At 41.8% G+C, this 18,516-nt stretch overlaps 1 protein-coding gene across 1 annotated transcript in view; it reads left to right on the forward strand.

Moving 5' to 3' along the window:
- grik3 (glutamate ionotropic receptor kainate type subunit 3) overlaps window positions 1-18,516 on the forward strand; it is a 128,925-nt gene that overhangs the window by 79,042 nt on the left and 31,367 nt on the right. Inside the window, exons 5-10 of the mRNA XM_035750703.2 lie at window positions 1,091-1,144; window positions 4,340-4,510; window positions 5,477-5,620; window positions 6,362-6,469; window positions 9,280-9,393; window positions 16,067-16,270. Of these exons, the coding sequence (XP_035606596.2) occupies window positions 1,091-1,144; window positions 4,340-4,510; window positions 5,477-5,620; window positions 6,362-6,469; window positions 9,280-9,393; window positions 16,067-16,270 (795 nt within the window). The remainder of the gene's footprint in view (window positions 1-1,090; window positions 1,145-4,339; window positions 4,511-5,476; window positions 5,621-6,361; window positions 6,470-9,279; window positions 9,394-16,066; window positions 16,271-18,516) is intronic.

An 18,516-nucleotide genomic window follows, 5' to 3' on the forward strand; every position in this document is an offset into this window, starting at 1 on the left:
AAAACCTTGTGAAGACTTACAGAAAACGTTTGACCTCTGTCATTGCCAACAAAGGGTATATAACAAAGTATTGAGATAAACTTTTGTTATTGACCAAATACTTATTTTCCACCAAATAAATTCATTAAAAATCCTACAATGTGATTTTCTGGATTTTTTTTTCTCATTTTGTCTGTCATAGTTGAAGTGTACCTATGATGAAAATTACAGGTCTCTCTCATCTTTTTAAGTGGGAGAACTTGCACAATTGGTGGCTGTCTAAATACTTTTTTGCCCCACTGTATAAAAAAATCATACGCTCTGCTCCCAGCCATTTAATGAAAATTACATTTGGGCGCTATACTTTCCATAGGCAGGTATTCATCCAACAATAGCGGAGATCCTATATCAAAAAATTGTCATGCGTTGGAAATCATTTTCCCCTTCTGACATCTTATAGTATTGATAGTGTCATTCATTTTCTTTGTAGTCGGTAGGTGCGGTAAATGGAGAAGAGACTTCCACTTCCAAAAAACACAGCAACTTATTTGCATAAAACCTTGGGTATTTTTCACAACAGATGGTACAATTAAACAGGAAATACTGCCGCCATGGGAACGTAGAAGATTTGAATGTAGATTGAGTGAAACAAGTGGTGGTTATGATGAGGGGGATGGTGAAATAGGAGGAACAGATTACTGCTCACTTCTTTGATTGAAGGCCTCCTTTCTCCAGGGAAGGAGTCACGTGATCAGAACAATTGCAAACCCTTTAAATGCATGGTGTCGAAAAAGCCCTCAGGCAGCTAGAATCACAACTTGCTTTTACTTTATTATCCAAGGGACACATGTGGCGCCATAATTTCAACAAAAACAGCATCACGAACTTGGCAACAACGACACACAGCGATGGTCAATACACTCATTACGACCTGTGGCTTTTCTCCCATTGCTCCTGAACAGCTTCAATGGCGTTCGCCGTTTGCTTGCCAATGTTTGTTTTGACTGTGGATATTGATTGCAAATTACCCCAGCGTGACACAGTGACCTTCTTCATTGTCTTGTCTCTCCATTCCTCTCCTCCTCATCTCTCCCTCTCTCTCCCCCTACAGGCCCAGACAATGGGAATGATGACAGAATACTACCACTACATCTTCACCACTCTGGTAATTTACAATGCTTTCTAATGCAAATCGAGTCACAATACCAATTTTGTTTGACTAACTGGAGGCGTAATGGAGTCTTCAATAATTCGCCACCTGTAAACACTTCTATCGCTGTTAAAGTCAACAGAAGTCTTTCAAAAGGTAGCACAAAGGCAACAGATAGGAAGTAGATGATGGATTTATTTAACTAGGCAAGTCAGTTAAGAACAAATTCTTACAAATTCTTATTTTCAATGACGGCCTAGGAACAGTGGGTTAACTGCCTGTTCAGGGGTAGAACGACAGATTTGTACCTTGTCGGCTCGGGATTTGAACTTAAAACCTTTCGGTTACTAGTCCAAAAATTTAACCTATTGAATGAACACTAACACGTTAGTGTTTTGATTGTAGAACATGCACAAGCATTTTTCAGTTAGTGCAGCCTTGTCCTTTCCACCCTTTTGAGTGCTGTAGTCTAATGGCCCCTTTTGGCTAGATGTCATTTTGTTCAAAATAAGCACAGGTGTTTACCTTCTTTTTAAAAAAAAGATTTGAGTCACACCACAATTCGAGTAAGACTTTGGCTCAGGACATATTCATCAAGGGTTATACTGTATATGCACATCTTGTGTTCTTTCATCAACAAACTATTCCTCGTTCCACCTTGAATATCCCCTACTGCCATATAGAATTTGGAGGACGTCAGAAACACTAACTCACAATACCGAAACACATTACCAGAAGACGACAACCTCCCTCGGGTGTGTTATTGGGTCCTGTGCCCAGTCTGTTCACTGCTCCCAGCAGAGTACAAGGCTGGGCAGCACAGATTGAATCTTTCTGTCTGGTGACAAAAGGACAGGGCAGGATTAATACAGTGGTCCCCATGGTGATGGTGCTGTATGTGTTCCTATTGGGCAGAACTCTCTCTCTCTCTCTCTTTCGCTATCTGTCTCTATCTCTCTCGCACACACTCACATGCTCGCAAACACGCACTCACACTGGGGATCAGGAGGATAGGGGCTAGACAGGCCCTAGCATGATGGACTTGGCCAGTCTGTTTTGGTAAGACAATATGACATACAGGGCTGGGTGTGATGCGTGTCATCTTTCATGCTCGGCAGCATGGCAACGTTCTGCCATGCGTCGTCATTTGTGTAGGCCTATCCCAACAAGCGTTTTAATAGTACCCAAGGCTGTCTCTGTCACACTGTGTACGTCTCAACCAAGTGTGAGAGGAACTGGTTGAGTTATTGACGGTCGAGTACTTCAAATATGATATAAAATATACAGACATGCATTTAAGCTTAGTATCTATTATAAATAACAGCTGCCTGACTTGAGTGCTGCACTGCAGCTACTGTACATAACATTTCTCAAAACATAGGATTTCGGGGTGGCAGGTAGCCTAGTGGTTAGAGCTTTGGGCCAGTAACCAGAAGGTTGCTGGATCTAATCCCCGAGCTGATGAGGTAGTTAACCCACTGTCGTCATTGTAAATAACAATTTGTTCTTAAATTACTTGCTGGGTAAAATAAAAAAGCAATCATGCCATTTCAAAGATTCTACCTGAAATGATGAATACATATAGGGCAACAATGTTCCCCTTGATAATGTTCATGTTTATCATCCTGGGGACACCAAATTATTAGAGCGTGAACAGGTAATATCAGAATGGTAGTAGGGTAATATAGCAGCAGCCTTGTCCTCTGAATTGAGGCTGTCATAGCTTCAGCCCTTTACACCCTACAGGGTTATCTCCAATAATCTGTGCTGAGAACCTTCCTTTACTTCCTGTTTTAGTGTATTCTCAGTGATATGGAGCATTCTGAAGGTACAGAGGCACTGTATGTGTGGTACTGTGTATAGTCTAATGTTGACAACTGTAGTTTTCAGAATTTCAGACTTTTCCCAGTCAAGTAACTGAATTCAAAGATTAATGTAACTCTCATAAATGTTGCACGTTTAGTTCGAATCCATTACCTGCTGGTATTTTATAGGGTATTTTATACTTCGCAACAGTTGACATTGCCCTCAACAACTCACAATCTTCTAATGGCTGTTTGAATGTGTGCCTGAGTTATAAGATCATTTACATCACAACTTCTTGTCAGAACATTCTTTTTAAGGAACTTGTATGTTTCGCAATAAACCTGGTGCACATACCCTGAAGAAAATGGTTTCCCACAAATGGTATTTAGTACAACAGGGACTTTTTTTTGATCCTCCATGGTAATACATTTAGTGCCATATGAATCCTACTGCTTGTGGAGAGAGAATAAAATACATTTTTTCTATATCTGGAGGCAAGCGGTCTTCAGCGTGTGTCTTACACGCTCCCGTTCCCCCAGCACTAACCCCACAGGGTGCTAATGAAATATCTATTATGTTCCTGCAAATGTCTTTTCCTAGGCCCCGTGGCACATTCCAACACGATATGTGTCGACATGTGACTTCACACTTGAGCCGGGATGGCTGCCCTAGAAATTACAGTTGCTCAGAGAAATCTGTGTTTGCTTATGGGTTGCGGAGGGACTGTAGCAGCTGCATTATTAATTGGATCCAGCAGATGAAGTGGTTCCCCTTTCAGGCGATGAATGTCATCTGCCTCATTTACTCAGGGAATATTTAGGATAAGCCACAGCGGCAGAACACAAAGTAAATGGTCATGCCTTCAGGTTTTACTTCTGCACAACAACCAGCTAACACAAACCTTAGAGACATAATAAAAGTATCAAAGCACAGTTTTACCTGGTCCCTCTGTATCATGGTAATTCGCATTAAAGGGTTTCGTTCATACTTGCAGTTGGGGTTGTGAATAGTCATGAAGGTTCAGGTTAAATTACATTGGAGGAAGCCAATTTGTAATGCCATGTTAAGGTCAACCTTTTGACATGGTTTCCCATCTAGTAGTTTAAGTGAACCTACCTACCATACCAAAATGCCTCTGTGAATGAGACTTAGTGAATGGTTTTAACCACACTGAGAGAGACTGACAACGCCTTGTGTTTGGTTTCATTGACTGAGGCACACACTACACTCAAAACACCGGACCCTTATCCTCCAGACGGCTCAAAGCTCAGTCCTATATTTCACTTCAATACATCTCCCATTTACTATCCTCTCTTCTCTAGCAGTAACAATGAGGCCCCAATCCCAGCCGTCCAAAGCTGAACAAGATAATCTACTCTTTGTTTCATCCCTCTCTTTCTGAAGGACCTCATGGCTATCGACCTGGAGCCCTACCGTTTCTGTGGCGTCAACATGACCGGCTTCCGCATCCTCAACGTGGACAACCCTCAGGTGGCGTCCATCGTTGAGAAGTGGTCCCAAGAGAGGCAGATACCTCCCAAGCCCGACTCGGGTCTCCTGGAAGGGATCATGACGGTATGCTTTTGGTCTTCTGTTGTGAAACTCTGAGGCTGATAGTATGCTAAAATCAGCATGAAAGACATCATATTGATATCTATATACTGTGTCTTTCACCAGCCCTGCTCTCAACATTTTATGTCATTAACAACATTTCGGAAGAACATGCATAGAACATTATAGTCCAATCTGTCGTATTACCACTATATTACCACTTAGTAACAGTATTACCACTATTACTACTACTGCTATGTACCACCAATGATGCTAATAATAATGATAATGGTGATACTATTGGGTCGTATTATCATCATCATAATGTAAGATAAGAAGCGCTTGGAAGCAGGAGGGTCACAGTCTACTAAATTCTGAAGTGCTTCATTCAATGTATTCAGGGGAGTTCATAATCATTCTCAAATCCCATCACAATGGTCTAAATCCAATAATCACAAATCCCATCCCTGATATTCCAATAAAGCATCCTTTTACGCTCGAACTTAATAAGCGAGCGTCGCTAATGGGAGATAAAGAGTTATACATGCGCGTGGTACATTGAACATTGAATATGATATTGTTGCAATCCCTCGTTGTTTGTTTATCTTGTCCTGAAATTTGACTGGGGTTCGGTTACACCCACACGGCACTCTCACAGGTCTCATTATTTCTGTATGGGGAAGGATGGGTTTTGTGGAACGGAGTGCACTCGCTCTGTGTAGTATGCACTTTTAATTGCTCCCGGAACAAACATCAAGGTAGGCTGCCTTTAATTTCGTCTTACTTGCCTGGAAAGCTTCATATCCATATTTACAAAAGGAATTGAGCTCACTTTCTCGGGCATGCTATCTGGAAAATAAGAAAAATCTGAGCGCTTTGATGTCCCTTTGTTAGCTTTTTCTCAAACACTTTTGCTGCTACTGGTGCTAAGGGAGTAGACTCCCCTTGTCCACAGCCCGTCAGCTGAAATAATGTCCCCCTTTATTCCAGACAGATGCTGCTCTGACGTACGACGCGGTCCACATCGTGTCCGTCTCCTACCAGCACGCACCACAGATGACGGTCAACTCGCTGCAGTGCCACCGCCACAAGCCATGGAGGTTCGGCGGGCGCTTCATGAACTTCATCAAAGAGGTGATGCTGAGCGTTTTTGTTTTGATGTTGATGTTTGATCTGGTGTGCGGCAACCATATTAGGATATCGTGGATGCCGTACTGTTGGTCTCTGAATCCATTTGACAATTGCAATTACATTTGGAGAGGAAAGGAACATTGTGTAATCATGGCACGGTGAATCTCTTATTCATGAATAGTGTCTCAAAGTAATGAACTACTCAAAGCTGTGTTAATGTAATCTCTCCAGCTAAATTCCCTGTATTCATAACCTATTCACAGATGGCAAACTCACAGTGAGTCATTGTGTCCTGTTTATACTGAAAAGGTAAACTGGTGCGCCCTTCTGTGCACAATAAGTGTACCGAACTACACAAGGCCAGAGCCCGGCCAGAGCCCGGAGTATAAATGAGGGGAATGTGTTAGCTCCATAGCTCCATCAGTAGCTCCATCATTGCCAGAGGTAACAGACACCTCTCTGGTCGGGGGGGGGGGTCATCATAATGATGAGCAGTTATGTGTTTTTTTCTCCCTTGTGTGGAATCAAGCGAAGGAGATGGTCTTTAATTAACACTGTGGTCTGGGGTAAAATGTGTCTGAGGCATTGGGACGTAAAATGTAATTAAAAAGGAAATTTGGCCGAGTGTGTGTGTGTGTGTGTATGTGTTTGTTTGTGTGTGTGCCTTTCCGCCATGGTGTTTGCATGTATTCACATGCTTTCATGAATGAGTGTTAATGTGAGGTTGTGTGTGTTTCTCTGCAGTCTCACTGGGAAGGCCTGACGGGGAGGCTGTCGTTCAACAGGACCAGTGGCCTCCGCACAGACTTTGACCTGGACATCATCAGCCTGAAAGAAGAGGGCCTGGAGAAGGTAACACACCTCATTCTGACCACAATGACTTCAACTATATCAAACTAACCACACCTTAAAGAAGTATAGTGTTACGTAATAGTTCAAGTTTTCACTCAGTCCGAGGACATTGCACATGAATGGACATGTAAAATACATGCTTATTTTGTGTAAAATCACCCTGGTGATTGTACACATACACAGGTGTATTTATGCCCTCCACGATACACTATACTCTCTTTCTCTCGTAGGACATAACATTTGTTTTGCATATCCCCTGTTAAATCGTCTAGAGTGAAAATCTGATATCCGTTCCAGTTTTCTTCTTTAATATGGAACGAATAATGCACAACGGTCTCCATTTGACAGTACAATTTACCTCCTAACAAGGAAGCCAATGGGCTGTTCAAAAATAAGCAGAAGTTAATGGATCATAAAGCAAATTGGATGAGGGACGACAAAGTGTTAATTGCAAGACTCTAATGGTAATTCAAGTTGTTGCCCAAAATGCTGTTTGCTAATGAGGTGTATAAACCTCACTGTTTTACCCACCAAAAGAAGTCAGAAGTTGGTAATGAAGAAGCAGAATAATAACTTCCTGTGTTATTTTAAAAGGCAGAGTAGCACCCTGCGGACTATAACTGCTTTGTGGTGATATGGGTTTGTCATACGTTATGGAAGCATAAACTCGAGATTAAGTGCCATTATGACTTCCTCAAGCGCTCCCGTATGGCAGAGCCTGTATGAGCCTGTATAATAGCTAGGACAGCTCAGAATATCACTGCAGCTCCAGGCTGGAACAACCACAATGCGCCAAACTATTTCCGTATCTCATTCTTCTGCTGTGCTGGGTCTACTGCTGTGTTTGCACATCTCTGAGACTGATTTGTGTGCTAAAACCAGCATGAAAGACACAAAAATGATGTGTGGATAGCTGTATAGGCCTACTGTGTGTCTTTCTCCATCCCTGGTCTCAAGCATGTTACATATCCCCCAATACTCAGTGGATATATCTGTGGAATCGGCTTTAGCTAACTGTTCGAGACTTTTTGGCCTAATCTGCCCTAATTGAATATTAGCCCGAGTTTGAGCTCATACTGGAATTAGGAGATGTTTCCAGTCAGAGAAAATTCACTGACATGAATATAAAAGAGGGAGGGAAAAAAAGGCAGAAAGCTCTCTTCTCCCTGTAGTTGCACCGGTAAATAACTTTTGAATCGTTTCATTGGCTGTGCACATTTAATGAATTGAGTTAATTGGACACAATTAGTAAGATTTTGCTGGCATGCAGAGTGGAAGACATTGATTTTTTTTTTTAAAGCAGCTCTTCTCTTCAGTTGCCTAGTCCTTATTGAGGGGGCTGTTTCACACAAGCTGTAACTAATATGCTTTTTAAATTCGAGCATACGCTCCTCAGTGGACCAGACAGAAGGACTTTATCAGGTGTTTTTCACACAGGCTGCGATGCCGCGTGTTTGTGTACCTTTAAACGGATCCACCTCGAGTGCCAGCCAGCCCTGTGAATATTAAATGGCACTTTGGTAGTGACGCAGAAGGAGAACGAGCGGAGGATGGCGAGGAGGAGAGTAGGGAAAGCGAGTGACTGCGCAAGTCGACATGCAAAATTAGGTCGTTACCTACAGCCTACAGGACTGACTATTTTATGGTAATGATATCTTCCAGAGTCGTCACAACAGTATGGAAGGAGCTTTTCTTGCCCGGAAGGCGCTACTCGAGTGCAACTCCTTTTATTTGCTCTGATCTTTTTGTATTTATCTTCGTGAGATTACTCAGAGCAGAACTTCTCTGACAACATTATCAAGCTTTTATATTTCCATTGCCGACAACCCCATGCTGGGCTTTCTTTTCAAAATGAATTGTAGGATTTGTGTTTTGCTGCATTCCTAAAGGCACAAAACTGCAAAGATAGCAGACCTGAAATAACCATATGATAATCATGCTGGGATGCTTATCTAGTTTGCCATTTTTGTATGCTCTGGTTTCTTTATGTGTTTCAACCAGCGAAAGGAGGAGATTATGAAGCCTAAATGGAAGTCTAAATGGAAGACATTAATCAAGAAATTAAATTGGATTTCTCTCCCACAATCTCTCCACGTTGCTCACACACATACTACACAGAAACTAACAACCTATCCTCTTTTCCTGCATTCAGAGAAGTGCTCCAAATACCAATTGTGTGTCTGTTATCAGAGAAGAGTTGCAAGTGGAAAGAATGTTTGTTGTAGGAGTTCGACAAGGCTGTGCTCTCTCTTCATTTCAACAATTCATAAGCTATGATATTCACAAGGTACTGGTATTTTTAGAACAAGGCCAACAGAGGGGGTGACAGGTGACAGTTTGGAGAATTTGACATCTTTTGATACTGAAAAGTTGCAGAAGACAGCACAATGTTTTCCTGTTAATCTTAGAGACTACTATTGAATTACATTGTTTAATTTCGATTACATTTCAGACAATTCAAATTTTTGCATGTTATTTATGTTCCAAACCATAACACCAGGATGAAGTGAAACATAGCATCATCATTTCATCATTCCCAACAGAACGATTTGATTTCTTAGACTTCTCTCCTAAAATGTCAATTCATTTAGAGCCTGCCTCCACATCCCACCACCACCTTCTTCTTTGCACAAACTCTCCCAATAACCTCATGGCGTATAGTGTGTCCAGAGGTGACACAGCCAATCAGCTAATGGAAATGTGTCCCGGTGGGCACTAATGCTGCAAGGTGAGCTTGTGGGAAGTCAGGGTCACGAGTTGCCGCAGTAGAGGTAAAGTCGAACTCTTACACGCTTTTCATCTTCCCGCAGGTGGGGAAGTGGAGTGCTTCCGGAGGTCTCAACATCACCGAGGTCCCCAAGCGGAAAGGTTTGAACATCACAGACTCGCTGGCCAACCGTTCCCTGGTCATCACCACCATCCTGGTAGGTTAGCTGACTTTGATCAGCCCTTCGTGAAAGACGCCTTGCCCTGAAAGATGCCCTGTCTCTCTCTCTACCCTGTCCGTCTGTCTCTCTCTGTCTGTCTGTCTGTCTGTCTGTCTGTCTGTCTGTCTGTCTGTCTGTCTGTCTGTCTGTCTGTCTGTCTGTCTGTCTGTCTGCCTGCCTGTCTGTCTGTCTGTCTGTCTGTCTGTCTGTATCCTGCCTGCTTGTCTCTCTCTCTCTCTCTCTCTCTCTCTCTCTCTCTCTCTCTCTCTCTCTCTCTCTCTCTCTCTCTCTCTCTCTCTCTCTCTCTCTCTCTCTCTCTCTCTCTCTCTCTCTCTGTCTCTCTCTCTCTCTCTACCCTGTCTCTCTGTCTGCATGTCTGTCTCTCTCTTGGTTCTTAAGCTTTTCTGCTTGACAAGCTACTCAAAACATTCCCTTAGGGGATGATACTGTATATATCAGTGTCTTATCATTCAATCTTTTACAGGGATTGGCTGAGAAACCAATTTTCCTTTGCGAGTTACAGTGGTTTGCTAAAGTATTCACCACCTTGGCATCTTTCCTATTTTGTTGACTTACACCTGGAATTAAAATTGATCGGGGGATTGTATCATTTGATTTACACAGCATGCCTACCACTTTGAAGATGCAAAATATTTTGGGGGGTGAAACAAACATGAAGTAAGACAAAAAAAACTTAAGCGTGCATAGCTATTCATCCCCCCAAAGTCAATACTTTGTAGAGCCACCTTTTGCAGCAATTACAGCTGAAAGTCTCTTGGGGTATGTCTATATACGCTTGGCACATCTAGCCACTGGGATTTTGGCCTAGTTCTCTGGTGTACAGCAATCTTTAAGTCATACAACAGATTCTCAATTGGATTGAGGTCTGGTCTTTGACTAGACCATTCCAAGACATGTACATGTTTCCCCTTAAACCACTGGAGTGTTGCTTTAGCACTATGCTTAGGCCATTGTCCTGCTGGAGGGTGAACCTCTGCCCCAGTCTCAAATCTCTGGAAGACTGAAACAGGTTTCTCTCAATAATTTCGCTGTTTTTAGAGCCATCCATCATTCCTTCAATTCTGACCAGTTTCCCAGTCCCTGCCGATGAAAAATATCCCCACAGCAGGATGGTATTTTTGGGTGATGAGAGTTGTTGGGTTTGCAGGGAAGACATAGTGTTTTCCTTGATGGCAAAAAAGCTCAATTTTAGTTTTATCTAACCAGAGTACCTTATTCCATATGTTTGGGGAGTCTCCCACATGCCTTTTGGTGAACACCAAACCTGTTTGCTTATTTTTTTCTTTAAGCAATGGCTTTTTTTCTGGCCGCCCTTCCGTAATGCCCAGCACTGTGGAGTGTACAGTTTAAAGTGGTCCTACGGACAGATACTCCAATCTCCGCTGTGGAGCTTTGCAGCTCCTTCAGGGTTATCTTTGGTCTCCCTTTCAGGCCTCTCTTGGCAGGTTTGTTGTGTTGCCATATTCTTTAATTTTTTAAATAATGAATTTAATGATTTCTTCGTGGGATGTTCAAAGATTCTGAAATTCTTTTATAACCCAACCCTGATCTGTACTTCTCCACAACTTTGTCCCTGACCTGGTTAGAGAGCTCCTTGGTCTTCGTGGTGTTGCTTGCTTGGCGGTGCTGCAGACTCTGGGGCCTTTCAGAACAGGTGTATATATATACTGAGATCATGTGACAGATTATGGGACATAGGTGGACTTTATTTAACTAATTATGTGATTTCTGAAGGTAATTGGATGCACCAGATCTTATTTAGGGGCTTCATAGCAAAGCGGGTGAATACATATGCATGCACCACTTTTCCGTTTTACATTTTTTAGAATTAGTAATTTTGCATTTTGCATTTAATTTCACTTCGCTAATTTGAACAATTTTGTGTATGTCCATTACATGAAATCCATTTAAATTCCAGGTTGTAATGCAACAAAAAAGGATAAACACCCAGGGGGATGAACACTTTTGCAAGGCACTGTATGTACGTATAATTTACATTTGGAAAATAACATCTCCTTTAAACAAAGTCCATGTTAGAAGGTTGACTAAACATGTTTGGCATTGAGGCCCTCTCCGCTACCACCACTCAGACCAGGAAATGGGAGATATCTGTCAAATGAATCACAGTGAATTAGTTGAACACCACCTTGAGTTTACCTCGCCAATCAGAATCCAGCTTGGATTGTCAAAGGATGTAGTGTCGATCATCATTATGTCACATTAAGATCACCATGGGGATGTGAGGCACTTGCAGTGCAAGGTGCCCATAGAGAACAAGACAGGGAGCCACAATGGACCAGTCTATAAAATATCCACTAATTACATGTTAGGAAATAAACAGGTGTTCTCTCCCATCAGCTTTCCACATTCATTTCCAGATCCTATATTGTCTATATATAAGCCTGTGAACTGGGAGGTTAGAGGGTCTTTGTGGAGCTATCACCGAGGTGCTGACAATGAACGTCCCCACGAGCTTATTCTGGACGGACACACAAGTTATCAACAATGATAAACACTCTCATTAAATCTGGATTGGAGCGCAAGGCTGTAATTATGACCGAGTGAGGTTTAGAAGAGATATAATCAGTGCCTTCTGGTGCCAACCATGGGGAGTAGCAACTTCAATCACAAAGACAAGAAATAGAACCATAAAACAGGTGGTGTTTAAAGCTGCAGACAAAAATATATACACAAAATAATAAGATTTAGGGTCAGTTTCTTTGAGCCAGATTAAGCCTATATATGGACTAAAAAACATTTCCAATGGAAATTCCCCATTGGACAAGGTTTTCAATCCAGGAGTAGGGTTTAGGTCCAAACCAGCCACTTGCATGGATCACCTGCATCTTTTGATAGTGTGTGATGGTTTAGGAGTACTTTAGGAATCAACACTTTTAGATTGTTAAAGCACGTTGAGAATAGAGCATCAGCAGCACTAATATCAGTGTCTGTGTTTTTTTTATCCATTCTGAGCTTAATGACATTGCATCAAACCGATCTCAGCGATCCGCGAATAAGACGTCTGACAGTTTTATGGTGATATCTTCTCGCATTCTACGAAGAGATTAAGATATTTAATGCATTTCCCAGCCCTCACATTAATTGTTTTCACTCCATTGCCTGTAACTGTGTCTGCATGTCTCCTATCCGTTCTCTTATGGACACCCATGCTGCGCTAGAGAGTGTGAAACTGGTTTAAACACTTTGATTTGAGTCCAAACCTTGGGGAATTTAAAAGAGTTGGGAAGGCTAGAAACAGATGGTAATGACTCTTTTCTTTCCCCCTCAACACGCAAACTTTTTGATCAAGATAATTGGACAACTTGAACAAAGTTCTCCACCGAGCTCTTGCTTTCTATCTAAATGCATTATAATAAAGTATTCCTTGGTTGTCATTTATTTAAAGGTGACGTCCTAATTGCAAATGGCCAACTAGCTACATATTAGGATTGAAACCAATTATTTACTTTACATTTATTTGTCTGTCCCTGAGATGGCATTTTGGGTGTAGAAAAGGACATCTGTTAAGTGTCAGGCTAGGATGGGTTAAACCTGTTAGACGTGTTTTGATTCTTCCACCAAGGCATTTACCATCAAGACAACACGATTTGAAACATCAGTGATTTCCATATTTTGTCACAGCATTATTTTATATACACTAATGTTCAAAAGTTTGGGGTCACTTAGAGATGTCTTTGTTGTTGAAAGAAAAACACGTTTTTGTCCATTAAAATAACATCAAATTGATCAGAAATACAGTGTAGACATTGTTATTGTTGTAATTGACTATTGTAGTTGGAAACGGCACATTTTTATGGAATATCTACATAAGCGTACAGAGGCCCATTATCAGCAACCATCACTCCTCTGTTCCAATGGCACATTGTGTTAGCTAATCCAAGTTTATCATTTTAAAAGGCTAATTGATCATTAGAAAACCCTTTTGCAATTATGTAAGCACAGCTGAAAACTTTTGTCCTGATTAAAGAAGCAATAAAACTGTCCTTCTTTAGACAAGTTGAGTATCTGGAGCATCAGCATTTGTGGGTTCGATTACAGGCTCAAAATGGCCAGAAACAAATAACTTTCTTCTGAAACTCATCAGTCTATTCTTGTTCTGAGAAATGAAGGCTATTCCATGCGAGACATTGCCAAGAAACTGAAGATCTCGTACAACGCTGTGTCCTACTCCCTTCACAGAACAGCACAAACTGGCTCAAACCAGAATAGAAAGAGGAGTGGGAGCTACAATGTCTACACTGTATTTCTGATAAATTTTATGTTATTTTAATGGACAAAATATGTGCATTTCAAAAACAAAGGCATTTCTAAGTGACCCCACACTTTTAAAGGGGAGTGTACATCACACCCTTTGTCACCATAAGCATAGCTCACCCCACCCTGTGAAGCACGCGTTTTTCCCGACCAAGTGGTAAACCCGTGTTATGACTGGTTATTTCCTCCTCTTTAACGGCTTTTCTAGCAGCTTTGTGTCACGCAAAGACGTGGCCGATGAGAATACAAAAGCAGAGGTCACCATCACTGGGGAATCAATTACTCTGCTTATGAACAGACTTCGTGAATTGTATGTCTGGCTATCGGAAGCAATAAATAAATAGCCCATGAGGAAGTGGACCACCGTGTCTTTAAAAAATGCACAGTGGGATATGTATGGGCCCTATTTTGCAGACAGATAGTGGGAGACACTAAATAAAGGGAAATATCGAGCCATCCGCCATCCTTTCTTTGAGAGTTTAGCCATTGTTCATGCAGGCAATAAGCATCACCTTGGTTACTCTGAGACCAGTGACGATGGAGACAACATGTCAGGCATGTTTCATTTCATTGAAGCATTCTGTTCCTAATCAAGCTTTATTCAACCTGATATTATGAGGAGCCAGGGAGAATTTTACAGGGCATTAAAGACCGCTGGCTCTCTGACCATAAACTGCATCGCACTGTACTATACAATGTCTACAAGGGGCAGTGGACAGGGATGTGGGAGGGGGAACGGCCAGGGAAGTTTAGCTGGCTCCAGAGACTATTTTAGAGTGCCTAGATTCACCATCTATTGTAAATCAACGAGACTTCCTATTGCATGCTGTACATTTCTCAGATTGCACAGCATAGCCGTCACTTAAATCAGTTCGATTTTCCTGTCGACACACAGTGTTTTCGAGAAGTATTCAGAACCCTTGACTTTTTCCACATTTTGTTACATTACAGCCTTATTCTAAAATGGATTTAATGTTATTTTTTTCCCTCATCAATCTAAACACAATACCTCATAATGACAGAGCAACATTTATTTTTTTTAGCAATGAAAAGCTGAAATGTGACATTTGCATAAGTATTCAGATCCTTTATTCAGTACTTTGTTGAATCACCTTTGACAGCGACTACAGCCTCGAGTCTTCTATGGTATGATGCTACAAGTTTGGCACACCTGTATTTGGAGAGTTTCTCCCATTCTTCTCTGCAGATTCTCTCAAGCTCTTTCAGGTTGGATGGTAGCAGCGCTGCACAGCTATTTTCAGGTCTCTCCAGAAATGTTTGATCGGGTTCAAGTCCGGGCTCTGGCTGGCCCACTCAAGGACATTCAGAGACTTGTCCCGAAGCCACTCCTGTGTTGTCTTGGCATTCATGCCAAAGAGTTCAATCTTGGCCAGAGAATCTTGTTTCTCATGGTCTGAGAGTCTTTAGGTTCCTTTTGGCAAACTCAATCGGGCTGTCATGTGCCTTTTACTGAGGAGTGTCTTCCGTCTGGCCACTCTACCACAAAGGCCTGATTGGTGGAGTGCTTCAAAGATGGTTGTCCTTCTGGAAGATTCTCCCATCTCCACAGAACTCTGGAGCTCCTTCAGTGTGACCATCGGGTTGTTGGTTACCTCCCTGACCAAGGCGCTTTTCCCCCGATTGCTCAGCACTAGGAATCTTGCTGCATCCAGACTTCTTCCATTTAAGAATGATGGAGGCCAGTGTGTTCGTAGGGACCTTCAATGCTGCAGACATTTTTTGGTGTCCGTCCCCAGATCTGTGCCTCGACACAGTCCTGTCTCGGGAACTATACAGACAATTCCTTCGACCTCATGGCTTACTTTTTGCTTTGACATGCACTGTCAACTGTGAGACCTTATAAAGACAGGTGTGTGCCTTTCCAACTAATGTCCAATCAATTGAATTTACCACAGGTGGACTCCAATTCAAGTTGTAGAAACATCAAGGATGATTAATGGAAACAGGATGTACCGGAACTCAATTTCGTGTCTCATAGCAAAGGGTCTGAATACTTTTGTAAATAGGGTATTCATTTTCAATAATACAAAATACTGTTTTTGCTTTGCCATGATGGGGTTTTGTGTGTAGATTGAGGAGAAAAAGTATTTATTTAATCCATTTTAGTGTAAGCCTGTAACGTAACAAAATGTGGAAAAAGTATAAGTGGAAGAACCATTGCACTCGGCCATATTTAAACATACAGTGTAGCTGACCAGACATTGAACCGGAGTCTCCCTGTCATTCCCTGTTAGACGGAACAACGACTTATCAGCTCAGATCACTTTGCCTCAATTAAGTGCGTGTGCTGAAGAACAAATGGAAAAAGCTGACCTCAACGCTGGTTTCCATTAGATTTTTTGTGTCTGTGCAGGAGGAACCATATGTCATGCTTAAGAAGTCTGACAAGGCGCTGGTGGGCAATGACCGTTTCGAGGGATTCTGTATCGACCTGCTCAAGGAGCTGGCCAGCATCCTGGGCTTCACCTACGAGATCCGCCTGGTGCCTGATGGGAAGTACGGATCGCAGGACGACAAGGGCCAGTGGAACGGCATGATCAAGGAGCTGATGGAACACGTGAGTTGGACTACCAGTTACCTTCTGACTGTTACTATTAATGTCTTACTATTGCTTATAACTGGTGCTCAACATTGAAAATTATTAGATGTTGGGACCCTGTTTTTGTCTGTTAGGATCTAATTTGAAACTTATCACAATCAAACTTAATGTTTTTTTTAAAAAAAAGCAAATATAAAGATTTAAGACGTACTAGGATGAGTAAACGTATAGCAATATATTGATGTTGGTTTTGAAAGCATCAAATGAAAGCACCAAAGGCTGTTAAAATATAGCTGACATTGACAACGCGGACAGTGCCCCGCTGGCATTTTGAGAGTGTCCCTCCCCATCGCCCTCTCCCTGTCCTCAGACCCCCTGGTCAACGATGTGCTCGGCTGGAAGAGCTGTAATAGCTTAAGTGGCATTTAGAGAAGGGAGAGGGTGGGAGTCGGACGGTTTGAGTCAATGGCTAGGTGCAGAAAGGGTTGGGAAAGGTGGGCTTGCGCCGCAGCACTTAATCTCTGCCTTAGCCAGATCCAGCTTTTATCAGATCCAGGTTGATATCAGTAACCTTGAGGGGGAACTAAGAAATTAAGGCAGGAAAATGTTGCTTATATAAATACAAGCTTTCTTCATAATGAACAGTAAACATATGTTATTGTATCTAACTCTTTTTTTATATTATTATTATCATTATTGTATTCTGCATTGTTGAAAGGGCTTGCAAGAATGCATTTCACTGTTAGACTACACATGTTGTTTACGAAGCATGTGACGATGAAAGTTGATTTAATTTGATTTGACAGTTGAATGTTATCAATAGCCACTATCTAGACAGTAGCCTGGATATACACACGGATTTCAGTCTTTCACTTTTGTTTTAAGGGAAACAATCAAATCAAATGTTACTTGTCACATGCGCGAATACAACATTTCACCTTACAGTGAAATGCTTACTTACAAGCCCTTAGCCAACAATACAATTTTAAGAAAATACACAACAAAAATGTAAGAGATAAGAAAAACAAATAATTAAAGAGCCGCAGTAAATAACAATTGCGGGGCTGTATACAGTGGTACTGGTGGTAATGTGGTAATGTGTCAACGTGCGGGGGCACCGGTGTCGAGGTAGTTGAGGTAATTATGTACATGCAGGTAGGGTTATTAAAGTGGCTATGCATAGATGATAACAGAGAGTAGTAGTAGCGTAGGGTGGGGGGGGGGAGCAAATTGTCAGGGTAGCCATTTGATTAGCTGTTTAGGAGTCTTATGGCTTGGGGGTAGAAGCTGTTTAGAAGCCTCTTGGACCTAGACTTGGCAGGTCAGTAGTCATTTAGGCAGGTTACCTTAGTGTTCTTGGGAACAGGGACTATGGTGGTCTGCTTGAAACGTGTTGGTATTACAGACTCGGACAGGGAGATGTTGAAAATGTCAGTGAAGACACATTGGTCAGCGCATGCTCAGAGTACACTTCCTGGTAATCCGTCTGGCCCAGCGGCCTTGTGAATGTTGACCTGTTTTAAGGTCTTACTCACATCGGCTGTGGAAAGTGTGATCACACAGTGTGATTCAGTCAGGTTTCAAAGCTGTCTAGACAGTAGAGAACATTTGAAAACAACAAAGCAAGTTTCAGAGCACCTGTATCTAAATCTCCATTCATATATCCCATGCTGTGAAATGTACTTTGTACTGTACTCAGTGCACTCCAACACATTTTCCCCCTATAGTGTATTATGGGCAACATATACTTAGTACAATGCAGATGAATTCAAGCCCTGTGAATTATGGCATATGGTTTGAGTTCACTCTCAGCAGTTCCTCACAGTTAAATAGTTGGCTGAAGAGGTCTCAGTAATTCCTGAACACTTATCTTGGCTTGGGTAGAACTGAGCATGCTACATGATGTTTTCTACAGTTCTAATGTATTTGGGTCTATTGCTTCAAAGAGAGTAATATCAGCTGATAGTAGAGGAATCAAGAACACCAATGTTTCATTCAGATATTACGTACTGTAGGTGTACCTATTATCTGCATCACGGTTATAGAATACAGTAATATAGGACTAGGTTTTGATCTAGTATGTTCCTTACACAGTATGTAAAGGGTAAGTGTGCTATAGACTGTCTCCCTGTGCTACTGCTCTTTATTTGAGTGGCCTACACTGTATCAACACTGCTATATGGATTTATTTAGCTGGTTCTATTATTTGGCTCAGAGCTTTTCTTCCTCCTGTCTATACTGATAAGCTGATCTTGAAACAGCAG

The sequence above is a fragment of the Oncorhynchus keta genome, chromosome 34, assembly GCF_023373465.1.
Source record: "Oncorhynchus keta strain PuntledgeMale-10-30-2019 chromosome 34, Oket_V2, whole genome shotgun sequence".
NCBI classification, from domain to species: Eukaryota; Metazoa; Chordata; class Actinopteri; order Salmoniformes; family Salmonidae; genus Oncorhynchus; species Oncorhynchus keta.